Genomic DNA, 26820 nt, shown 5'->3' on the forward strand with positions numbered 1-26820 from the left:
TGTACCTTAACCGTAGAAGCACTTGCTCCCTGCCGAAAATTCAGTGACAGGAAGTCCAGAATAGTTGGAATAGGAACTGTAAATGGGTCCAGGCCCTTGCCTTTAGCCCAGATGGAGAAACGTTTCCATTTACTACTGTAAAGTTTTCTGGTAGACGGCTTATGAGCCGCAACCAGTATGACCTTAACAGGAGAAGAGATACTGGGAGTCCTAGCCATCACTGGAACTGGATCAACCAAGCCGTAAGCTTGAGGTTCACCAGGTTCGGGGTTTGGCAACCCACAGGATGCGAGATCAGGTCTGGAATGGGATCCAGAATCCATGGAGGAGCCAGACTGTGAGACCGCAGATAAGGGAACCAGATCTGTCGAAGCCAGAATGGGGATATGAGGATAACTCTGCTCCCCAACTGACAGGCTTTCTGTCTGAACTTTATCATAAGCAGGAGGGGAGATAAACATAAAGGAGACCGGGAGGCCAAGCATGAAATAGAGCGTCTCTGGGATTCTCCCCTTTGGGGGGAAGTATTGAGAATAACTCGCTGCATTTTGTGTTTAATGGAAAAGCAAAAAGATCGCAGAGAGGCCAACCCCCATCTGTGGAAGATCTGCTTTGCAACAGATGGATTGAGAGACCACTCGTACGGAGTGAGAAGTACTCGACTTAGTTTGTCCGCTAATATGTTGGACCGACCCAGAATGTGTGTTGCTACCAGAAACCGGTTGGTGGATATCGCCCATTCCCAAACTCTCAAAGCCTCTAGACAAAGGGGATAATACCTGGTTCCTCCCTGTTTGTTTATGTACCAGACTACTGACATATTGTCCATCTGGATTGCAATAGTCCACAGAGGGAGAAGGTTGTGGAGAGCTTGCAACGCCAAAAGTACCGCCCTCATCTCTAGGACATTGATATGCAAAGCGGTCTCTAGGGATGTCCATGTGCCTTGGACGGATCTGCCTGAACAATGCCCCCCCCCACCCCACCTGAGGCGAGAAGCGTCCGTGGTCAACGTGGCTTGGGGCGGGGGGATCACAAAGGGCCTCCATTCTCTGAGTTCCCGCGTGCGGAGCCACCAAAGAAGGGAGTCCTTGCAAACTCTGCTCAGTGGTATCGGAGTATCCAACGGGTGGAGTGATAGGGACCACTGAACTTGCAGGGTCCACTGCAATATCCTCATTCGCAAGCGTGCGTGAAGGGAGAGACCGATCGCTGCCGCCACAGACCCTAGTGCCCTCAGGACTAACTACGCCGGTGGGGCAGGACTCTGAAGAAGGGCTAATACTTTATATGACAAGCTGTTCAGCCTGTCTGAAGTTAGGGTAGCTTGAGAGATACGGGTATCCAACCTGGCCCCTATGAATTCCAGGACCTGAACGGGGCACAGAGAGGATTTCTGCAGATTTACTGAGATGCCTAAGTTGTGGGCAAGAGTCAGAGCGTAATCTCTTGCCACGCAGAGTTGATGCCTGTTGGTGGCGGTGAGGGGCCAGTCATCTAGGTACGGAAAGATCTGAATGCCCTGAAGTCTCAGGTGGGCTGCAACCACTGCCATGACTCTGGTGAACACCCTGGGGGCTGAGGTGAGGCCGAACGGAAGAACCCTGAACTGATAATGTCTGGCCCCCAGCCGGAAGCGGAGAAACCTTCTGGATCGTCTGTCTATCAAAATGTGGTAGCACGCATCCTTGAGGTCTATGGAGCACATCCAGTCATTCTCCCGCAGAAGGGGGAGAATTGATTGGAGGGTGACCATCCGGAATTTTTACTTGGGAATGAATAGGTCCAGAGCGGAAAGGTCTAAGATGGGTCTTAGGTCCCCCGTTTTCTTTGGCACCAAAAAGAACCTGGAGTAATAACCCAATCCGGACTGATCTGGGGAGACAGGCTGGATGGCTCTTTTTTCTAGCAACTTCGATACTTCTGAAGCCGCTGCCTCCCTCTGATCGGGTGGTACATCAGGGAGGCGTCTGGTCTTAGGGGGAAGGTTTATGAAGGGGATGTAATAACCTCTGGATATGATACGGAGCACCCATCTATCTGTCGTAAGGGACTCCCAATTTGACAGGTGCTCCATCAAACGCCCCCCGACTGCCTCCAGAGAAGAACAGTCGGGCAAGCCCTCAAGGGCTGCTGCGCGGGTCTGTCTGAGAAAGGTTCTCTAGACCCGAAGTTACGCGGTCCCCTCTGCCTCTGGGCCAGCGCCCACCTTGTCCTCCTCTGCCTCTAGAGGATGAGGGGTCCGAAGCTGGATGGGATTGCTGAGACTTGCGGAACCACAGCTTCTTTTGTCCCCTCTGATTCCTAGAAAAGGACAGTTGGGGATTAGAGAAGCGGACTCCGACAGCAGACAGCGTCTTCCCGTCCTTTTCGCTTTGGACCAGCGTCTCGCAAGGAGTCTTGCTGAAAAGCGAAGATCCGTCAAAGGGCGCGTTCGCGAAGGACGCCTTGAAGGGATCCGTGAAGTCGCAAAGACGGAGCCAGGCGTGACGTCGCAAGACGACCCCGGCTCCGCTGGCCCTAGCAGCTCCCTCCGTTGCATGGGAGAGAAGCCGCATGGACGTGTTAGAAATGGATTTTAGAGTGGCCATCCGAGTCGAAAAAACATTCTTGTCTCCAACAGACATGGACTCCGGGGGGGGCTGCAGCGCATTCTTTAATCAAGTCTCGCTGTAGCCTGATGGTATGTGCCATATAGTTCAGCGTCCTTATCGAGAAGGTCGCTGAAGCAAACATCCGCTTCCCAATGCGGTCCAGTGCTCGAGATTCCTTATCTGGCGGGTGGACCAAAGAACTCTCCTGTGAGAGTTCTTTCTTGGTGGCAGCCGCCACCAACATGGCATCAACGGGAGATCCCTTGGCCCAAGACTGCCCATCTGTAGGGGGGCTAAGGACTTTATCAGGACACCTAGGAATTGGCTCCACGGTGTTAGGCTCCTTCCACGCCCTGGTAGTAATTAAGTCTACCAGGGGGTCAGACTGAGGGGACACCCAGAAGGTAGATGGGCCTGCCTCAAATGCCTCCAGGAACACGGATTCATCCACGGAAGGTTTTTGGGCAGACCACCCCCCTATAATACGCAACATTTCCATGATGTCTCCGAAGGAGACATCCTCGGGGGGGTGATCTTGGGGAACCTTCCCCTTCATCTAAATCCATGTCGGTGGTAATATACTCAGGGGAGTCCAGGTACCGCCTTTTACACCTACGTTTACGAGGGACCTCCTTGGTGTGGCTATCCGAAGAGGGCTCATCCATGGGTTCTTGTTCCTCCAAGGGAACTAGCTGGAGGGCTTGAGCAGGCTGTCCCAATGGTCGGATGACGGAGGATAGACTCACATGCGGGGGGGGGTACGGGAGGATCCGAAGCCCGGACCGGGGACCTGGAGGACCTCGACAGTACCCTCTCCACTACCTCAAAAGCTGAAGGAGAACTACTCTCGCCAGGCTCCGAAAGCATCCTCCTCGGCTCCAAGGTAGGGATCGGGGTCGGAGCCAATGCAGTTGGCGCAGAGAGAGAGGTGCGCTCCGAACCCAGCGGCGCCAAAGACACACCAACTCCCCCGGATCAGACGCTCAGCCCTCGGCCCCGAGAACTTGGATCTGACACGCTCGAGGGTATAGTCAGCGTCGAAGAGATCAGCGCTATCGGCGCCGACAAATCCCCGGCTCGGAAAGGGCCCAGATCAGACGACTCAGAGACCCGAAAACGAGTCGGAGAAGGAGTGATCGGAGCAAAACTGGGGGCCGTACGCCCTCCCAGAGGGGGGTGGAGGAAAGAGCACCCCCATCTGCATTTGGGTCTGTATGCATCAACCGATCCAGGTCTGCTTCGGTGAGGCTTCTGGTCGATCTAGAAGTCGTTGAGGCGGGCCAGGAGGGCCACCTCGACGACCTCGAGGGAGACCGGTCTTCCTCCTCCAGCTTAGGCGAAAAGCTGGGCGAACGGAGCTGAAAGGGGGAGGATCCGAAGACCCTCGAGGGAGACTTAGTCAGCTTAGATGGTGGGGCTGAGGGTTGAGTCTCAGCCTGCCTTTTATGGGATTTGTGCCCTTCCTTATCCTTGTGCCTCTTCTCTCTGGAGGAAGAGGCACCAACGTCATCAGTGCTCGAACTCAATGAAGTTGAGTCCCGGGCTGAGCAAGGGGCGCAGAAGGCACCGGGGCTGCCGAAGCAGACTGAGCCTGAGCGGGACAGGAAGAAGAAGCCGATTCCTGGGGCAACTTTCCTGCCAGGATCAGCTTATTCTTCCTATCCCTGAGCGCCTGGGGGTTAAAGGCCGCACAAATTTGGCAGGCCATAGATAAATGGGCTACCCCCAGGCATAAAACGCACTGAGTGTGGCCATCAGCCGGTGAAAGCTTATGGCCACACTCAGTACACTTCGAAAAAATGGCTTTGGGCCCTTCAGCCATTTTAAACTCACTCACACACTCACACCCAAACACTAAGGAGGGGAGGGGTGTAACACAGAGGAACAACTAACTACGAGAAATATTAACTAAACTACTGAAAATAAACTCAGGGGCACTACACACACATACACTACAACTTCACAAAAACACTTTTTTAGAGAAAAAAAGGACTTAAACGATCTCACCAAACCCAGGAGCTCTTCAAAAGATAGCTACTTCAGCCGTGGCAAAAAACGATCTGAGGTAATACAGCAGGTAGCAGGGGATTATGGGCAGGGGGAGGAGCTAGGAGCTCGGATCTTGTATCTTGGAAAGCTGTCGGATCCGATACCCACAGGTTGCAGAGCAAATGAAGTAACTACTTCAGATCTGTACATTGCACAACATAACTGAAAACCAGCATAAATGAGAAGCTTGAAGGAATGTTTACAGATGAGTGCAACAGTATTACAAAAACACTCCAGCCTGTGATACAAGGTGTGGTGCTCTTCTCTAACCTGACCAGAATGCATTCCAGTACTCAGCAGTCTATTTGTCTGGGCCTACTAGGCTGTATAAATTCTGACACCACTGGGGGGGGGGTCTGACTTTTGGTGCACAAATGACCTCTTTAGAAGTTGCATCCTCCTATTTACTTCCTGCACCTTCTTCGTTTCTTGTCAGCCATAAATGCAAAACCCTAAGGGTTTATTATCTGACTAACTACTTACTGGTCATAGTGCCATCAGGAAGCTTCTCTTTCTGCAACAGCTCGGCTCTTTCTTTATCAATGGATGGTACATCCTCAGCTCTGCCAAGCAGTAACCACAAGCTCTGCAACGGGATGTTATATCCTGCATAAAAAATATACAACACCAATTGTACAATCATAAAAAGGGTTCTCCTGACAGCTGCTGCTACATCTACAGTTACTTAGCAAAACACAGGGAAGGGTAATTCAAAATACTCCAGAAGTACATTTCTATTAGAAACAAAAGTCTGGTTATATCTAGACACAGAGGTTGTCTTCCTTACTCGTATTTGTAAATCTCTGTGCCCCCACTTAACATGAATGTCACTGTACTATTTCACTTAACATTTTTTCATATTACTGCCTTCATGTTTCTAGTTATGCATGTAATTTTTGAACCAGCTACTGTCTTGACACTCAGAATTTCAGAAACCAAGTTCACCTGTAGCCCAATGCATATGTTCTGCCAACACTGTCATACCATGAACCATCTGTTCCATTGATTCCTTTTATACAGTTACTTTATCACTGGTATTTGTTTTAATGTTGTACTTGTTATATTTCTATATTTCAAGGCATAAACTCTTTATTAAAGTTGTCTTCTGAACATCACAAACAGAACCCAAGAAGCTATGTTATTTTGTTTTTCACTTACTACTAAAACTGTTTTGAAAGTGCTGACAACAATGGGATGAATTAGAGGGTATGAAAGATGGAAAACTGAACTATAAAAGCCAAAAACAATTTGCTTCACTGCATACCTGTCAGCATATGCTGAGATGGGAAAAGGTTTAGATGGGAGAAAGGATACGACTAGGCAAGTTCAGAGGCAAACTTGATGCAAAGTGATGTGGTTGGGTAGGAAGGCTGGGGCTGGGGCAGTGTGATGGAATAAACAGGCACAGAAATTAGAATACAAATGCACATCCAAGAATGACATGTTAGCTTGTGGTAGGATGTAACATGATTACTTTGGGATATGGTGGGATGGGACATTATTAGATTAGGATAGTGAAGAAACAGGGATGAGTCAAGATAAGAAAAGGACATTAAATGTTTAAACTGGGATGAGTTAGAATGATACAAGGTTACAGAGGAATGTGGTAAGACAATACACAGAAATGGAGCAGAACAGGATGTGGAACAGTTTTAGACTAGGATGTAGCAAGATGGGACAGGCAGACTTGCCTGTAAAAGGATTAATTGCAGTCGGACAGAATATATTTAAACCAGGAGGTGGTATAATAGAAAACTGTTATATTGTGATATGGCAGGATGGGACATGAGTAGTCTGGGATGTGATAAGATGACACCTGGTTAGAATGGGATATGCTAGGATAGGACATGGTAAAAATGGCATGAAACATGGCTAGATTACAGTGAGATGGGATGGAATCTGGTCAGACTGAGAAACGGCAAAATGGTACCTGGTACAAGATGAGGTTGGACAGGGCATTGTTAAACTAGAATGTGAAAGTTTGGGACTTAACTTGGGATGAGATGAGATGGAATAGGACGCTCAGGCTACGAAGTGACACTGTGGGACAATTGAATGGCTTACCGTTGTTGGGGGAGGGAGGCAGGATGGAATACATGGGTAGACAGGGTGGAATATGAACTGATCAATCCCTGACACACCTGCCAGCATTTAGCAAGGTGGAATAAAATGAGACTGGGGTGTGGTCAGAAAGACTATCTTCAGCCTGCAATAATTAAAAATAGGACATTGACAGACTGCAATGTGCCAGGCTAAGACATGGTTAGAACTAAATGTTACAAGACAGGATTTGATTAGGATAGGATGTGGTGAACTGAACTATGATTATACTGGAATGCAGAAGGGTAGACAATGGCTAGACTTTAATGTAACAGGAAGGGACATAGTTAGATTGGGATGTGGTGGGATGGACCAAAGTTATACTGAAATGTTCCAGAACAGGGCATGCTTGGTGGGATGGGCCATAGCAGCAGGAGACATGGTTAGACTGTGATATGCCAGGCTAGGATACAGACAGGCTGAGACTGAGATGTGAAAGGGTGGTACGTGGTTAGAATGAAATGTAATGATATAAGACAAGATTAACTTAGGATGGGGTGGGTTGGGGAGACAGATTCACTCATAGATTTGTCTACATGTGGTATATCAGGACAAGATGATACGGGGAGGCTCTATATATACATATATATATATATATATATATATATATATATACACATATATATATATATATATATATATATATATACATACATATATATATATACATATATATATATATATATATATATATATATATATACACACACACACACACATACATACATATACATGAGTACGTTTTCATTTTTACTCTCTCTGGGTTCTCCATAAATACAGTACAGTTGTGTTAGAAACTTACCATGATCGTAGATGCTTCAGTATATTAGCTGGCACAGTAATGAATCTTGGGACTTCTAGCCTACATTAAGATGCAAAAGCTCTCCTAACTTCCACAGCTCTGCAACCTCCCCCTCTCAGATCTACTGGACTTCATCCCACCTGGATATTGGACAGTGCCATCTAAAGTTCTTTCTTGCCCTGGCTGGCAAAAACAGAAAAGGTGGTTGCACAGCACAGACTCCCCTGGTGAGACTTGCAGAAAGCAGTCCCTGTAGAGTGGCTGTACAACACCCTTTCTCAGCCTTGGCTGCAAAACCCACATTGTGACATTTAAACAAGATATGGCCAGATGACCAACTAGTTGATTCTAGAGCAGTTTTTACGCTGACCCTGTGAGAAAGGCAGTTGTAGCTGCAAAGGGCAACTAGAATAGGGTCCTGACATGCCCAGAAACAATCCTGCCAAGAAAAAGTAGCAGAAGCAGATACAATATGGTAGCCATCTTGAGGTGATCCATTTTCTTATTGACTTCCCTGTGCTTAAAGTAAATAAGCAACTAGCTTGATTTTCTGAGTTGCTTTGTTTTAAGTAAAACATCAGTTGCCTGTGCACACCCAAAGAGTGCAGGACCTTTTCTCCTTTATTCTAGGGGGAATGGGAGGAACATAGTGAGGTGAATAGTCTGATTTAAGGATAATTCTGTCATCATTTTAGGCATGACAGACAAGTTAGCGTGTACGGTGACCCTGACCTTGTGGAATAGTACAAAACGGCTCTATATATGAGTGCCCTTAGCTCTACAGTTCTTACAGAAAAGGTCACTACCACTAACTTTAGGAGTATGGAAGTAGCTGACTGAAATGGAAATTAAACTATTTAAAAAAAGAAAAAAAGAAAAAACTTTAGCTCCCAAGGTAGATGGATCTCGCCCATAGGTGGTCTCAAATATAGGACTTCTATGAGTACCTATGTTCCGGATAAATAGGAATAAAGTGGCAGATCCAAGGGCAGACAGACTAAGCTTGCTAACGCACATACTTTCAGAGGTACCAAAGGGAAATGTTGTCCATTTACCTAGGTATTACTTCCTTGTATTACATTTTCCTGGTCTATTTAATAACATATCACAGTCACAGAAAATATGTGCCTAAAGGGAATGAATGCTAAATTATCCATGCTGTTGGTCTTAAAGTCCTCACTTTGGGGTGAATTAGTTCTGTGTTAAAAGATCTACATGCAGAGTCATAAGAAAGTACAGTTTTGTACCTACCATAAATGTAGATGTCCGATAGGTATGCATCTGCAGTCATCACATATGGGTTGTCCTGCCTCAGGCAGCCCTTCGGTCGGCCGGATTCCAAAGTCTGGGTCCGGCTGATGTCGCCTTTCCCGATGTCACAGCGCCTGGGGTATAAAAGCGTCAGCCGACGCCATCTTCCTCAGTTTTTCTTGCCCCAGATGCCAGGTGCCCTCTAGGAAGGCTAAATTTGGAAAATGCAATAAAAAATCCAAACATTTGCAAAACTATATATGTAAAAACAAATACACCATAATAGATCCCCCCAGCTAGCTAATAGAGAGGTAAGCACCCTAGGAATACCACAGAGGGGAAGGAGGGAGGGTACACCTGACTGCAGATGCATACCTATCGGACATCTACATTTATGGTAGGTACAAAACTGTACTATGTCCTTCAAGGATGCATCTGCAGTCATCACATATGGGTAGAATACCATAGCCAATCTGGGGGTGGAGGTACTAGGAAAAGGATGGTGTAGCTAAGATACCCTGCAGGACAGCCGTAGCAAAGCCTGCTCTGGATCTGGAATATAAAGGTAAATTGTAATGCTTGGCAAATGTATGCACAGAGCTCCATGTGGCAGCTTCTAAAATGTCTTTGTAGCCACCCCTCTTAAGAAGGCTGTGGAGGTGGCTGTGGCTCTCGTAGAATGAGGTCTAATGTTAGCTGGTACAGTCTTTCCATGAAATGAGTAACAAAAGCGGATGCAATTTCCTATCCATTTTGAAATTGTCTGTTTGGAAATTGCTTTTCCTTGAGTACCAGCAGCATATGCTACCAGCAGCTGGTCAGTTTTCCTGAAACCTTTAGTTCTGTCCAAGTAGTAGCGCAACTGTCTGTGAATGTCCAAAGTGTGCAGCAGTTTCTCCCCTTTGTTTTGTGGATTTGGGAAGAAGGTAGGCAAGTGAATGGCTTGATTCAATGAAACCCTGGATACCACCTTTGGCATAAAAGTAGGGTTAATTCTTAATGAAACTCTGTCCTGGTGAAAAATAATAAATGGCTAAACTGCCATCAGGGCCTGCAATTCCGAAACCCTTCTTGCTGAGGTTATTGCCAGAAGGAAAGCAGTCTTCCATGAAAGGTACTGTAGATCTGCAGTTGCTGCTGGTTCAAATGGAGGCAGTGTTAGTTTTTCCAACACGTAGTTAAGGTCCCAAGCAGGTAGAGGTGGTTTCCTAGGAGGTTTAATGTTTTTAATTCCTCTTAGAAACTGTCTTAGGAAGGGGATGAGAAAAGACAGGTGGATCAGTATTGTACTCTGCTGAAATTGCTGAAGCATGAATCTTAATAGAAGAGTAAGACAGCCCATTGTGGAACATTTCTGCCAAATATTCCAGGATATGTGCCATGTTCATCATTGTCGCATCTAGGCCCTTTGTGGTGTTCCAGATGAGAAATCTTTTCCATTTTGCTGAATATGCCTTCCTTGTGGAAGGGCGGCGAGCTTCCATAATAATATTCTTCACTCTCTGGGATAGCTTATCCTGAGGAGGAGTCAAGGTATTCTCCACGCTGTTAGTTGCAATGTTTTCAGGTTGGAATGTAGAGTTTTGCATCTGTGCTGTGTCAGTAGAAGTGGCCATAGAGGTAGGGGCCATGGTTTTGTACGTGACATGCTCCTTAGCAGTGGGTACCAGTGCTGTCTTGGCCAGTCCGGAGCTATCAGAATCACTTTTGGCTGCTCTGCCCTGATCTTCAGTAACACCTTGGTCATTAATGGAATAGGAGGAAATGCATACACTGTCAGATTTCTCCAGCTGAAAGAGAGGGCGTCCACTTTCCACGCTTGTGGGTGGTATGTCCTTGAGCAGAATTTCTTCAGTTGATGATTGTGGGGGGATGCAAATAGATCTATGTCCGGCCTCCCCCAAGATTGTGTTATCTGTTGAAAAATGTCTGGGTGCAGCATCCATCCGTGTGCATCCATGATATTTCTGCTTAAGCTGTCTGCCAGTGTATTTTCCTTCCCTGGCACAAACTGAGCTTCTAGCTGTATATTGAGTTTCAAGGAAAGATCCCATAGATTCATTGCCAGTCTGCAAAGAGGGTAAGAATGGGTACCTCCTTGCTTGTTTATGTACCACATAACTGTGGTGTTGTCTGTCCTTATTAGTAGATGGCCTTGATGCAGAAAGAGTTTGAAGGCCTCGATTGCATGCATCACTGCTAGCATTTCTTTTTGATTTATGTGCATGCGTAGCTCCTTTCGTGACCACTATCCTTGGATACCTCTGCCCTCCATGTGTGCTCCCCAACCTAGGTGTGAAGCATCTGTTGTAATAGTTTGGGAGGTTTTTGGCTTTGTGAAGGGCAACCCTCTGTTGGACTGGCTGGCCTGAGCCCACCACAGAAATTCCTTGTGAAGGCATGGAATGAGTGGGATTAACGTTTCCAAACTGTGACTGTGCTGAGTCCATAAACTCCTTAGGTACCACTGTAGCTTTCTCATATGTAGCCTTGCTTGTGGAATCAAAAGAATACAGGATGCCATGTAACCCAGGGCCTGCAGGATTTTCCTTGCAGTCAGCTGGGTTTGTCTTGTCAGATTCTTGAAGTAATCCGGTAGTTGACTTTTTTTCTTCTGTGAGATAAGCCATTTGGGTGGTTGTATCTAGATCCGCACCCAGAAAGGTTATTCTTTGGGATGGAACAAGTCTTGATTTGTGCATGTTGACTGTATATCCCACGGCCTGTAAAAGATTGATGGCATAATTTAAGTCCTTCATCAAAGTTTGTTGGTTGTCCGCTTGTATAAGGCAGTCGTCCAGATATGGGTAGATTTGAATCCCCTGGAGTCTGCAGTGTGCTATTACTGATGCCAGGCATTTCGTGAATACTCTGGGCGCAGTAGATAAGCCAAAGGGCAATGCTGAGAATTGATAATGCTCTGACCCTGCAAGAAATCTGAGGTATCTTCTGCAACTTTGTCTGATAGGGATATGCAGGTATGCCTCCTTGAGGTCTATAGTAACCAGCCAAGACCCCTTGCCCAGCATGGGAAGGAGTTGCTGTAGAGTCAGCATTTTGAATTTTGGCACAATGAGAAGTATTCAGTGCGGACAAGTCGAGAATTGGTCTCCACTGATGCTCTTTTCTTGGAACAAGGATTAGCCTGGAGTAAAATCCTTGGCCTTGTTCTGAAATAGGAACTTTTTCTATGGCTTTCATTTGTATGTAGTAAGTTTGAGATTTGTTTCAAAGCCTCTGCCCTTTGATTTGGTGGCAGACCTGGCATGCCTTTTCTTTTTGGCAATGTGTGGAAATGGAACCTGTATCCGTTGTCTATTATTTGGAGTGTCCATTTGTCTCTTGTAATGTTGTGCCAATTTCTTGAGAATAAAGAAAGCTTTCTGCCCAAAGGTGCTTCTAATTGAGCCCTGGTTGGCGGAGTCAAAGCAAAGTCATTGAGTTTGTCCTTGTGCAGCAGTTGCAGGTCCTGAACTGCCTGTTTGGATTGGAGGTTGCCATTGACGGCCTCTGTAGGAGCCCCTAGCTTGCCCTCTACCTCTGTCACGCCTGTTCCTGCCCCTTTGAAATCTTTCTGTGTCCGGAAAGGACCAATTCTTGGAAGGCCAGTTTCTGCTGAATCTAGGCGGTTGGACTTGAAGAAAATCCTTAACTGTTTGTACAGATTTTGCCTTTTCCTCAAATTTTTTTAGGACGTCTTGAGCAGTGGAACCAAATAACTTTTGCTTTTCCAGTGGAGCATCCAAAAGCTTAGCTTTAACATGTTCTGGAAGAGATTGTTCCTTCAGCCAAGCATGCCTGCGTATGACAACACCTGTCATTGCTGACCTACATGAAGCTTCCAATGCAACATAACCACACTGCAAGAAGTGGTTACTAACCTGCTGGGAGTTATGTACCAGATCCTAAAGGGATTTACGGTCAAGGGGTTCAGAAGAAGACAATTTCTTATGCATTTCTTCTAACAAATACTCTTGATACTGTATCATGTGAAATTCACAATTTAATGCCCTCATAGCAAGAGTGGCAGAAGTATGCACTTTTTTACCCCATCTCTCTAATGCCCTGGACTCCTTTGCAGAGGGGAGTGGGTTCTTAGTATTAACAGCTGCAACCCCTTTAGGGCCCTGTGAAATCGTTTCAGGGTCAGCAGAGTGGGCCTTATAAAGAAAATTATGTGTCCGGGACTCTGTAATACCTATCGGGCTTAACAGGGGCGGAGGCAGAGTGTCAGGGTCATACTAGAGTCAGAGTATACATCATCAATCACATTTAAAACAGGAGGAATAGCCAAAGGTCTATGCTGAGGTAAATGAAGAAAAGTTCTTAGTCTTTTCCTGGAATCAGAATATTCCTGGCCCTGCCATTTGAAATGCTCTCTCATAGTGTGAAGGGTCTCCCCAAAGGAAAGCTGTTCAGGAGGGGAGGCCGAGGGAATAGATTCCTCTGCATCCGAATCCTCGTAGGCCGAATAAGCCTCCTCCTGGTAGTCTGAGTGATCCGAGCCAACAGAGGCCTCCTCTGAGGAAAGGGGATCAGGAGGATCCATCCTGGGCCTTTTGTGTAGAGGGGGTTGGGAGCCCCTGTCCGGATGAGGCTGAGAGCCCCTAATTTAGGAGATAAGGTCCTCTGCTAAAGTTAGAATCTGTGAACTAGAAGAAGGTCCCTGAGGAATAACTCTGGGAGGCATGGCTTTTGAGTGTTTTGCAGCTTTAGCCCTGGTGAAGGCCTTAATAGACATGGATGCAGGAGGCCTGGCTGCACCACATGCTGGTGTAGTTTTGTCTAAAGGTATAGTGTCGGAAGATTCCAATACACCAGTTTCGGAAGGCAATTCTGTAACCGACTCGGTAGGAGCCTCCGGGGCTGAGGCTGTCGGTTTTAATATTTCAGGGTTTGGAAGTTCCAAGGACTCTGTATCAGCCGAGACCGAGACACTGGCGGTAGGCCTAGCCGCGGTTTCAGCCGAAACTTCGGCCCGCGTGTGTCGGTCCTTGTCTTTCCGTTTCTTAATTAAATGTGATGTTGGGGTTTCCGACGGCATTTTGTAAGCAAAACTATCCCCAAAAACCTCTTCTGCGAACTCCGACCGATGTCTAAGAGTGCGTCAGTTGAAGGAAGCGCAGGCAGAACAGGCCGAGACGTCATGGTCTGGGCCTAAGCAGGGAAGACAATAAGAGTGGAAATCCTTAGGAGGTATTTGTTTCCCACAAGTTAAACAATTATTAACTTTTTCTGACATCGGCTGAGGCAAGAAAGAGTCCCCAACGGGGTACTTAGCTTTTGAAGTCTTCGGATAGCGAATTTACAGGAGCTGGCCGACCGGCACTTGCGAACTGCTTCTGCTTCGGGCACCACGCGGCAAGAAAGACTCGGGAAGATGGCGTCGGCTGACGCTTTTATACCCCAGGTGCTGTGACGTCGGGGAAAGGGTGACATCAGCCAATGCCGGACCCAGACTTTGGAATCCGGCCGACCGAAGGGCTGCCTGAGGCAGGACAACCCATATGTGATGACTGCAGATGCATCCTTGAAGGACATCTGGTTCTGGTCATACTAGGCTCAGAAAAATGAACAACTAATGCTGTGTAGGCCAGAAAATAACTATCAATAGCATTGTTGTCATGCTGTCTTCTAGCTTCTACGGTACCCTGGGGATTAAGATTATTGGTGGAAAGGCAAAGAGAAACCTACTTCCAGAATAAGGAGAAGGCAACTGTACCTCAGGCTCCCATTACTGGTATCCTGGTGCAAAGTTATCTTAGTAGATGCAAAATATGTACTGCTAGCACATCTCATCTGTACACAAAGCATTTTCCTGATATGAGCTGCCAGATGCCCCCAGAGTCAATCCTGACTCTTTGGCTAGAAACTAGGCTTGCACTGCTAGTCTGTACAAAAGATATGACTGGGTTCTTCATTGCTTGTTAATGTACTACATAACTGTGCAGTTGTCAGCGAGGATGTTAAAGATTCCTCATTGCCAAATATGTTTGAAGACCTTGACGACTAAAATGACTACTATTATTTAGTACACGTTGACTTGTCTTTTTTCTGAGGGTCTTTCCTACATTTTGCTGTATTCTCAGGCCCACTGCAACATGCATTTCCCTAGGACCTGTCAGAGTCATCTGTGATGGGGCTCAGGCTGCCCAAGGCCAGTTTGAAGGGCACCCTAATGCTGGTGTGCAGTTGACTTATCCACAATGAGATTTTTTTATGGGGGTGGGGGGTAACAGGGAGATAAGGCACTACAAGGACTGGGCTTGCTGGCACCATTTGCTCCTCGAGTACCACTTCAACCATCTCATGTGTAACCTTGTCATAGGTACCATAAGAATGCAGAAGGCCATGTAATCCAGTACCATCAAAAATTCTCTTGCTGCAATTTGATCTTGCTTTGTGACTGTTTTGAGTTACTGTGATGGAAACGGCACCATGTCTGATTGGAGAAAGGCTCTTTGCTGCTCGGTGGCTAGAAATTCCTCTAGACACATTACTTTGCCTTGTGGGTAGCAGGAGTGACTCTGACTTTGGAAAACTTGGAGAGCACCTCAAGGACTGGAAGCATGACAGGGTAGACTGTACAGCCTTCTGTATTTCCTCTAGGGATACTGCTTGGATGGGGCCATCAACCAGGTATGGACAGACATGAATGACCTTGGATCTGCAGTAAGCAAATACTGCAGCCAAGCACTTTAAACAAACCCTGGGTACAGTAGACAATCAATGCACAATCAGACACACTGGTAATCGGAATCCCTGGCTTTGAACCTAAGGAATTGCCTCTCCACCCTGGTAATGGGTATGTGTATGTTGTCATCTGTCAGTTCCAAGGTAACCAGACAGGCTTGGGGAAAGAGAAGTAAAAGGCTCTGCAGTGTTAGTTTCTTTAACTTGAGAAGTTTTCAGAGCCTGATAAGTTTTGAGAATTCCAAACCTGCCCTATCTTTACAGGGGAGAGAAGTGCACAAGGATGGTTTGGGAGAGGATTAAGTAGGGATGGCATTTCAAGGGTGGAAAGAAGGGCAAACTGTGCTGAATCATAGCTGCTCCCTTTTTAGTACCCATAGACACCATAAGTGTATTAGTCATAGGATTTTTACAGCGGTACTTACTTAAGGGAAGTACGAGTGGTCTGACTTTCTAGGAGAATGCAGTCAAGAATCTGGCTTGTAGGATGCATGAACAAATGCATCCTCTAGGACTTTCATGACTGGAAGAATGACTAATGACTTGGGTTCAAACAGGTCCTGAAAATGTATGCATCTAATCTGGGCTTGTGAAAATTCTTTAGCCTCTCATTTGAAGGCTTTCTTTACTCAATGAAGTGTGCCACCAAATGAGACATCCTCTGAGGGTGAGGCAGAGAAAAAGAAGTTATGTACCTACCATAACGTTCCATGTTAGTTGTCTTCATCTCGCCGCCTTCTTGCTGCTTGGGATCGGAGCCGATCCTTGGCTCCGACTCGGCCATCTTCTATAGCTCTAGAGCTGTTTACTGGCTTGAGGCTACCCCTTATCCCATGATGCCTAGCGCTAGCTACCCAGATCTCATTTGTAATAGCTAACCCCAGACTTAACTAGACCTTCCCAAGAACAGGTTGAGCATACTATCATTCTCTCTAAGTCAGTAGAGGAAGAAACCAGAGAATACTCAGCCAGTGAAACCAAAACTCCTCTCGATCCAATAGGACAGGGGGACGGAGGGTGGGACGCAAGAAGGCGGCGAGATGAAGACAACTAACATGGAACGTTATGGTAGGTACATAACTTCTTTATGTTAAGTTGTCTATCTCGCCTTCGTTCTTGCTGGTTGGGACAGCGTCCCTAGCACCTACAATCCTGGGTGGCTCATTGGAACAGACTCTTCAGAACAGTGGAACCAAAGTCAGCTCTGCTCCTGGAGACCATATCTAGTTTGTAATGAGAAATAAAAGTATGAGAATTTGCCCACATGGCAGCTGCACAAATAGAATCCATGGGCAACCTAGATTGCAAGGCTACAGAGGTGGCCAAAGCCCTAGTAGAATGACCTTTCGGTTTGATAGGCAAGTCTTTGTTTCTCAATTGATAAATGAAGGTAATAATACGAAACAACCACCTGGATAAGGTCACTTTGGAAACTGGGAAACCTTGTTTGCCTAGAGCATAGGAAAGGAATAGTTGGTCCGCCTTCCTTGTATCCTTGGTCCTATGCAAGTAAAAACGCAGTTGTCTATGAACGTCCAATTGGTGTAATTTGTATTCTGCCTTGTTGGTGTGGTTAGGGAAAAACACAGGAAGGTCTATAGATTGGTTCAAATTATTTTCTGAGCAGACTTTCAGAAGGAAAGCTGGATTAGTCCTCAGAGAAACCCTATCCTTATGAAAAAACAAGTATGGAGGACGAACACATAGTGCCTGAAGTTCAGAGACGCGTCTGGCTGATGTAATAGCCACCAGAAAGAGTATTTTCCAAGATAGAAAATTAATTGAGCAGGACACTGCAGGTTCAAAGGGGGGCATAATTAAAATTAGTACCAAATTAAGGTCCCAAAGAGGAGGGGGATCTCTCACTGGAGGTCTAAGGAGAGAAGTCCCTCTTAGAAAGGTTTTACAGAGCTTATGAGACATAATGTTTGAATTAGACAACTCAACATGAAAGTTAGAAATGGCCGCCAATTGAACCCTGACTGTAGCAGAAGCGGACCCAGAATGAAAGATTTGGGCTAGGAACTCCAAAATTTCGTGGACTGGGGCTGAAAAGGGATTTATGTTCCTAGCCTCTGCCCAACAAGAAAACGTTTCCATTTACTAGCATAAGTTTTTCTAGTCGTGGACTTGTGAGAGGACACAATAATCTCACGCACAGCCGGTGAAATGCTGGGAAGACTAGCTAGGGTTGGAATTGGAGCAACCAAGCTGTGAGTTGGAGTGTTTGAAGGGATTGATGCAACCCACTTGATTGATGGATCAGCAAGTCTGGAATGGGATCCAGAGTCCAGGGCTGCCCGAGAAGGTAATGATGCAGGAACGGAAACCATATCTGTCGAGACCAGTAGGGGGCAATGAGGATCATTTTGCAACCCAACGATATTGCTTTCTGTATGAGTTTCAGTATCAGGGGAAATGGACGGAAGGCATAAAGAAGTCCCTGAGGCCAATCGTGGACTAGAGCGTCTCTGGGTGTGTGACCTGGAAGCGGAAGAAGGGAGAAGTAGTTGCTGCATTTACTGTTGAAGGAGGTGGCAAAAAGACTGCAGCAAGGCTGAGCCCATTTGCGGAAGATCAGATCCGCAACTACCTGATTCAGAGACCACTCGTGAGGCATGAAAATAGCTCTGCTGAGCCTGTCCGCTATGACGTTGGACCTCCCAGGGATGTGCGTCGCAATCAGAAATCGCTGGGAAGAAATTGCCCACTGCCAGAGTCTGAGTGCTTCTCGACATAGGGGGTAGGACTTGGTTCCGCCCTGCTTGTTGATGTACCAGACCACTGACATGTCTGCTTGAATTGCAATGGTCCCAGAAGGAAGAGAGTCCTGAAGAGCTTGCAACGCTAGGAGCACGGCTCTCATTTCTAGGATGTTTATATGCAGATGATACTCATGAGGCTGCCAAGTGCCTTGGACTGTCCTGCCCTGATAATGCCCCCCCACCCTATCAGGGAGGCGTCTGTGGTCACTGTGGCAACCGGAGGGGGCTAAATTAAGGGTCTGCCCTGAGACACTAGTGGGGAGTCCATCCACTAGGAAAGGTGCCTTTTGCATGCTTCTATAATCATGATCATGTGAGACATGGGCAGCTGTTGGAAAGACCATTGTGTGAACAGAAGCAACTGAAGGATTCTCATGTGAAAGTGGGCCAGAGGGATTAGAAGAAATGCCGCTGCCATGGAACCCAGAGTTTGAAGGACGAACCTGACTTGGGTCCTTTTGATCTGCATTAGAATTTTGAACTTGCTGGCGAATTGTAGACCCTGTCTGGCGGCAGCCTTGCGGACATGTTCCTTGTGTCCAAGTCTGCTCCTATATAGGTAATAGATTGACAGGGAAACAAGGCAGACTTTTCAAAGTTTATTGTGATGCCTAGCTGGGAGCAGAGTGTGACTGTGTAGTCCCTGGCTTCGAGAAGTTGATGCCTGGTAGTAGCAGTGAGGAGCCAGTCGTCTAGATAAGGAAACACTTGGAATCCTCGACGTCTCAGGTGAGCCGTGACCACTGCCATACACTTGGTGAACACCCTGGGGGCTGTGGTAAGACCAAAGGGCAGAGCTCTGAACTGATGATGACTGGCTCCCAGCCGGAAGCGAAGGAATTTCCTGGAACGCCTGTCCACTTTGATGTGATAGTACACATCCTGAAGATCTATGGAGCACATCCAATTGTCCTGACCCAAAAAGGGTAGAATGGACTGTAGCGTGACCATCCGAAACTTTGTTCTTTGAACAGACTTGTTCAGTCTGCTGAGATCCAGAATCGGTCTCCAGTCCCCTGTCTTTTTTGGTACCAAAAAGAACCTAGAGTAAGTTCCGGATCCGTGTTGGTCTGCTGGGACTTCCTGGATGACTCAATTTTCTAGCAGTCTTGAAACTTCTATGACTGCTTGGTCCCTCAGATTGGGTGGAACATCTGGAAGGGATTTGCTCAATGGTAAGGGGGGTTGAGAGATGGGAATTTTGTAACCTCGGGATATAATTGACCGTACCTGTCATGTGCTAAATTTAGCCAGGCTTTTGGGTACAGTGAAAGTCTTCCCCGACTGCCTCCAGAGGCAGGCAGCCAGGCAACCCTTCAGGGATGCTGAAAGGGCTTCTCAGAGAAGGATTCTCTGTTGCCCTGGTTCTGTGGACCCCCTCGATCACGAGGGCGGCGTCTATTGTTGTTATTTCCCCCCTCTGCCCCTGGAGGAAAAATCACTACGCGTGTCAGGCGAGGCTCCCTGGGATTTTCGGAACCACATTTTACCACTCTTCTGACCCTTGGGGTATGGGTCTGGAAGGAGTGGAAAAATGGACTCCCACGGCAGAGAGAGTCTTGCCTTCTTGTTCACACCTTGTCAAAGTGTCTTTCACCTGTGGTCTAAAAAGAAAGGAACCATCACAGGGGGTGTTGGTGAATGCACTCTAAAGGGTTCCGCAAAATTGCACAGCCGCATCCAGGCGTGTCTCCTCAGGGCCACACCCATACCTGCGGCTCTACTCGCACCATAGGCTGCATAAGAAATGAGCCTCATGGAGGAGTACTACAGAATTAAGGGTCACCAGCTGGGAAGCCACTTTAGCTTGAGCCCCCTCAGCTGACGGATCTTGAAGGGTATCTCCGAGCTCTTTAAGGAGATCCCTCTGAAGCCGGGTAAAATGGCATAAATAGTTCAGTGACCTCATCGAAAAGGTCAATGAAGCAAACATTTGCTTCCCATATCTGTCCATGGTCCTAGACTCCTTGTTAGGAGGGTGGACAGACGAAGTTTCCTCTAACTCCTTTTTCGTGACTGCTGCTACCACCATGGCATCAACAGGAACACCTTTTGAAAGGAATTGCTGTAATGAATTTTCCAGGTCTCCTGGGAGTTGGTTCCACTGTATCCGGAGCTGACCAAGCCTTTCGAGCCACCACTGACATAAGTGGATCGAAAGGCGGAGAAACCCAGGAGGTGGAAGGTCGGGAACCGAACACATCCAGGAATACAGACTTATCCTCGGTAGGGGCTAGGGGATTCCAGTTCCCCCTCTGCTTAAGCATTTCGAGGATGTCCGAAAAGGAAACATCTTCAGAGGGGGATCTTGAGGACCCTTCAGAGTCATCTAAGTTTGTATCAGAAGTGACAGACTCAGGGGAGTCTATGTGCTTCCTCTTGCACTTCTTACGAGGGGGCTCCTCTGAATGGTCAGGGGAGGCCTTGGAAGAAGAGGAAACACCCAATGGGGAGCCCTGGAGTGCCGGTTCCCCACGCTTGGGGTCTGGAGGAGGATCAGAGGTTGGCACAGGCACTACAAGGGACAGAGCTGATGGGGACATTAGTGGTGCTGACTCAGTGGCCAGCACACTCCTCATGACATCAAAGGCGTCCCCGCCACAATGCAGAGAAGGCACTGGTTCCGCGAAAATCGGAATCCTTCTCGGCACCGATTGAGACGGCTCCAAGGTCGATGTAGGAGCCAAGCTCACCTGCGCCGAAGCTCCGAGAGGGAGAACGGGGTCAGACAAGGGTCCGAGGCCACTCCCCACCTCGGAGCAGACGAGGGAGCTCTGGCGCCCAGATCCCTCGACGGACGGCACCATCGAGGGAATCGGAGCCAACGATGGAACCGAAGGAGAAAGAGTTCTCGGAGCCGACGGTCCCACCACTCGAACCCCAACGAACTCCGGCTCCGAGCTCAATGGAGTTGGAGGAGGAACATCGATAGAAGTGGACGGAGCCGACACCTGGACAACATCTTGGCAAGTGCCTACGACTTTAGCAACCTACTTGACCACTCTCTCCACGTCGTGATCCGAGAACCTAGAGGAATGAGAGGAGTGAGATGATCTGTGACTGTGCTTGCTCCGAAGCAGGGGAGACTGAGGAGCCGAATTAATCGATTTCAGAGAGGGTAACCTCAGCCTCTTATGGCTCTGCAACGGCTCCGAAGTATATGATGGAGCCGACGGGGAGACAGTCTTATCGGTTCTAGTCGGAACCGAAGCAGCAGGTATAGTGTGAACCAACGACGGCTCAACACTTGGAGCAGATGATTTCAGGGATTTCACAGGCTGAGTCTTGGCCGGTGAATCCTGGGACTTTAAATGGCCCCTAAGAATAAGTTTATTCTTACGCTCCTGCAGAACTCTTGGACTACATGCATGGCAGATAGAACAAGAGTCCTGCAGGTGCACAGAGCCTAAGCAATAAATGCAAGAAGTGTGCCCATTTGTCAGAGACATTTTCTGACAGCATGAGTCACACTTCTTGAACCCAGACACCTTAGATTCTTTAGACATCCTAAAACCAAAAATACAACAATCAATATAGTCTACAGAAAAAATACAGACAGTACAGTATAATACAGACTAAAGTTTTTTTTTTGTTTGTTATTTTTAGGAAGCCTCTAAATCAAATGGCTGGCCTAACAAGAAGGTATAAGGAAAGCCTCTAACCTAAACGGCTAAAAAGAATAAGAAGGGGGAGGGGTAGAACTCTCTAATTAAAACGAGTTCTAAGAGGGGTGGGGAGACTACAAAAAATTCACTCAACTACCACAACAAGTATAAAACTAAAAATTAGAATACCTTACTAAGAAAAAGGAATTATTTCACAGAAAAAAGTTCTATAATAAAGTCAATACAAGCCTGAGCCAGAAAAACGACACCTCGCAGCTGAAGCAGCAAACGAGATCTGGGTAGCTAGCGCTAGGCATCATGGGATAAGGGGTAGCCTCGAGCCAGTAAACAGCTCTCGAGCTATAGAAGATGGCCGAGTTGGAGCCGAGGATCGGCTCCGATCCCAACCAGCAAGAACAAAGGCGAGATAGACAACTTAACATCTGGTGTTCTCAGTGCCAGACTCATAACAGAAAATGGGAAACATCTGGTTCACATAAAACATTTTTGCCTCTAAACATGAGGTGACAGAATCCTCTTGGGGAGTGATCCTTCTTCCTCTTCTAAAAAGTTACCCCAGACACTGAAGACAAATCAGAGACAGGCAGCCTAGATTTCAGAAATTGCATAAAGTCTTGGGCCAACCCAAAGAGATCCTTAATGGAAGTCTAGAAAGTGAACAAGGGAGAAGGCCCAGCAAGGCCAAGATAAGGCAAGCCGGTAGACATCTGTTTGGGCATGGACTACTTTCACTATGTTTGGGAATAAGGACCTTCATGGAGGAATCAGGTCATGGGTGGATGCTCAAAACCTCAAGCCAGTGAACACTAACCTCTTCTCATAAAAAAGTATGGGCATTCCACCCTTCCTTTTATTAATTAGAATTCAGGTGTTAGAACCTGTAGTCCACTGAAAGGCCTCAGAACTGGTGGATGACAGGATAGACATGGCTGCTAAAATCATGGAAGTTTTCAAAGGGGACATACCAGAGGCCTCAGTATCAATAGATGCACCTGTCCTTGGTTCTTTTATTTACAATAAAATAGGAGCCATGAAATGAGGAAACAAAATAATTACAGGAGTACTGGAAGCAAACTACATGCCATTATAGTTACAGTTCAAAACTGCGGTATTTTTGTTTTGCTGGTTCCTGTGCATTCAAGAGGTTGCTTAGCTGAGATGTCTAGTCTGTATAAATCTATTTTGCTGAAAAGATTTTTTTAAACATTTTCTTTCTGACCAGATGGCCATCCTAGAACTGCTGCACAGAAATGGACTATTTATATATCCAACTTGCAGATCATGAAAAAATGCTGCTGTATTTGCATATTTAACTTTCAGATCATAATGAGAATGTTACTGTCCACCTACATCTTTTAAGCACATCTAGATTTACCACGAGATGTGTAACAGTGCAGCTCTCAATTACCTTCTGAGAGATATTATTTCAAACAGCATGTACTTCATATATGTAATATTTTTAAGGCATATTCATTTTGCTTACTTAAGAAAACGCAGCAGGCTCAATACTACATACTTGCAGTTGCTCTTTAATGGACTTAAAAAAAATAAAAAATCCCAAAAGAATTTCACACGGGATACTTTTGAAATAAAATTTACCACTTAGTTAAAATAAAACAAAATGGTTCTGTCTTATTTTTTGCTAGAACTTACAATAACTCGCCACTGGTAAGTAAGTCTCAGTCCAAGGCTTCTGTCCAAGCCTTCCTCTTATAGGTCCTCTAGCTCAGGCTCTCCATTAATCTTCTCTCAGGCCTCTGCCCGTCTTACTTTGGTTTGTCTATTGCCTTGTGATACCCACATCTATCTCCCTTTCTTCTGTTTCTGGTCATCACTTTACCAGCAGGAGGTGTCCATTTCTCCATGCAGGGCATCTGTGTAGGATCTTCCTCCCAATATATCCCGAAAACTGAAACTCCTCAAACCATACAGCAGTCTCTAAGGCAGTCCTATGCTACAGGACTACTCCCACCTAGTTCAGACCTATGGGAATGAACAACAGACAGTCAGATCCCACCCTGCCTGGCTCATGACCGCAGCGGCAGAGGGTTAAGTCCTCCTCCAATCTGAACATTGACAACATGCCTAAACTTAGAAAAGGTGCAGCATGCCCCTTGTCGATCTCTTAGTCCCCAAAGTCAAGTGCTTCTTCCATACTCGATATACATTAACTGGCAGCAACAGTGTGACTGGAGCTACTGTTCATCATATAAAACCAGTGGCAGTGAACATGATGAGAAGCCTGTACATCAAATTAAGAATTCAAATACCATAAGTATGCAGAGTGAAAGAATACAGGAGAGGTTTAATAGAAAGTAATAAGCAAGAGAACTGTAAGGTGAAAAAAACACACAAGTACTGACCTTTGCGTAGCCTTTGGTGAATAAAGATTTGCCAACTACAGGCTTGCTCTACCCTATAAAAAGCCTTTAAACCATTTGATAATTAAAGTTGGTTCATTTTTATTAAAAAAATAAAGGCAATACAGTTTCACAGGAGGAAAAAATGGAACTAGTAATAGTGTAGATAATGTAATTATACACCACTTTTGTTTTTGTTAATATGCTCCTACAGCTGACAGCAAACATTTTTTTCAAATATCTTTGTTAGTTAGCAAACTGGTCTATAATCTAGAAGAGGAATGTGGATGGGCAAAAGATGATGCTGTGTAATTGTGGCATGCTTAAAGAGTGGTAGACTGCCTACAGTCAGAGATAAGTTTAATATATGATGGTTTGGTTACTATAGGACCATCCACCTCCTGCAAAGGTGATGCCCCTATACAATGGCAGCTGTACCACTAACTCAGAAAAGTATAAACCCATTACCTGACTGCTCTAATTTGCAAAGTCATGAAATGCATTATATCCTGACCTCATAAACTAAGACATCAGGCTAGACCCACAACAGTTTGGCTTTGTCAAAGGGGAATCCTGCCTGCCTACTCAGTTTAATTAGCTATTTTGAGAAGATTACAGAGGCTGTTAACCGTGGTCATTCTGTTCATGTAGCTTGGTTGAAGCTGGTCAAAACATTTAATATTATACTCCTTGCTAATACTGTAAACAAGCAAATGCCAAAAAAGTAAATTAATACATAGTGAGCCGGAAAGTCAGCTGGCTGAACGATAGAATCCACATAGTTAAGGTGATTCATTAAAGATAAATACACCTCCAGATTGGTTAGACAGCATGATTCCCAGGAGATACTTAAGGTGCGATTAACTGTTGGTAGGGCACCTATTCAAATCATTACCAACTACAGGACCCCCTCCATGAATCAGGACGCCCACTCTGCCTTTTTGGATCAACTTGAGTCTTTCAAGATACATCCAAAGGGTCTATATTAGATCAGCGAACGCTTAAAAAAGTGAACGCTGATTGATCGAACTTATGTGAGAGAATGTTTAAAATATCGAAGCAACAGAAACCCAAATTTTTTCCTAGGGAAAGAATTTGGTTGTCCGTTTCTGTTGCTTCGGTATTTTCAGTGCTGTGGTGGAACGTTACGGGTTGGATTCAGGTAAGTGTGCGATTGTGTGGATGTGAGTGTTAGGGTGAGTTAGGGTTCGGGCGCGGGTGAGGTGAGTGTGCGACAGTGACGGACCTTGGGGTTAGGGTTTGGGTTAAGGTAAGTGGATAGTTAGTGGTGTGTGTATAGTTTAGTGTAGGGTTAGGTGTCAGATGTTAGGTGTATGTGTGTGGATTGCTGTTTGTTTGGTGTGCTTGTATTCTGTGTATGTATATCCCCAGGAAAAAAAATCGCTGATCTGACAGGTTGAGATTGTAAGCTTTTGCTTACATAAGTTCGATCAATCAGCGTTCACTGATCTAATATAGACCCATATCCAAATACCATGGTTTTGGTCAACTTTAACTACCCATCTATTGACTGGGGCAATTACTCATGCAGAAACTCACTTGCCCAAAGGTTCCTTGACTTCATTAACTCCATTGCCTTGGACCAGCTAGTTGACACCCCCGTAGGGGTGCCAACGTCCTGGATCTGATGCTTACCAGTATGGGGGACCACTGTAGCACCCCCATTGTGAGGTCTTCCCTGGTGAGTTCTGACCGCAAATCAGACTCATTCGAAGTTACTATCACACCTGATCTCCCTGTAATACAAACTAAATTAAAAATCTTCTCCAAACCAGATTATAACCTTTTACAGGATGGTATAAATAGCTTCACTGTACCTCCTCCCTCTGACGGCACTGGCAACTATGCTGAGTTCTACACAAATGTTTTATACAAACATCTGAACAACTGCATTGACACAGCCGTACCTTTCAGGACCAAAACAAGCTCCTCAAGGAAGAACAAACCTGTCTAGTGGACAACTGCCATTAACAGGCTTTACAATAAGAGGAAGAAATTGCTGCCTAAGAGTAACCGGGAGCGAGCCCCAAACTGGAAACACTCCCTCCTCAGCTTAAACAAGCAAATAAGACTCCTTGTGAAGTTCTCCAAAGCTAACTATGAATCCAAATTAGCTTCCTCAACCATGGACAATCATAAGGCGTTTTTTAGTTACATCTGTAACCTAAAAGGAAAGGCTCAGATTTGTGCCGAACTGGTCATTAAGGATACCACATATACCGAGAGCCTGTGGACAGTGTTGACCTGTTAACTAACAGGTTCTGTGAAACTTCACTCTCCTTTCCCTGCCGCACTTACCCCAAGACATCTATACCACCTGTCCTCTACCCTGCATCTCTAAAGAGCAGGTCTTGAACGACCTCTTTAAGGTCAAAAACACAGCATTCATGGAACCTGATAACATCCCAGGCTGCGTCCTACATAGGTTCAAACAATAATTATCCACGCCAGTGGGTACTCCCGTCAATCATAGTCTAAGCATTGGCTTTGTCCCAGCTGAATGTAAAAAGGCCAGCCTTATCCCCTTTCACAAAGGTGGTGCTTCCTCTGACCCTGGGA

The 26820-nt window shown here is 46.1% G+C and overlaps 1 protein-coding gene across 1 annotated transcript in view; it reads right to left on the bottom strand.

Annotated features, from left to right (window-relative positions):
• Window positions 1-5103: 5103 nt before the first annotated feature.
• Window positions 5104-26820, bottom strand: part of LOC122808862 (KRAB domain-containing protein 4-like) — a 304687-nt gene continuing 282970 nt past the window's right edge. The window contains exon 3 of the mRNA XM_044079963.1: window positions 5104-5249. Within this exon, the coding sequence (XP_043935898.1) occupies window positions 5119-5249 (131 nt within the window). The 3' untranslated portion in view covers window positions 5104-5118. The remainder of the gene's footprint in view (window positions 5250-26820) is intronic.

Source organism: Protopterus annectens, chromosome 1.part1 (assembly GCF_019279795.1).
Source record: "Protopterus annectens isolate FY-2018-M chromosome 1.part1, PAN1.0, whole genome shotgun sequence".
NCBI lineage: Eukaryota > Metazoa > Chordata > Ceratodontiformes > Protopteridae > Protopterus > Protopterus annectens.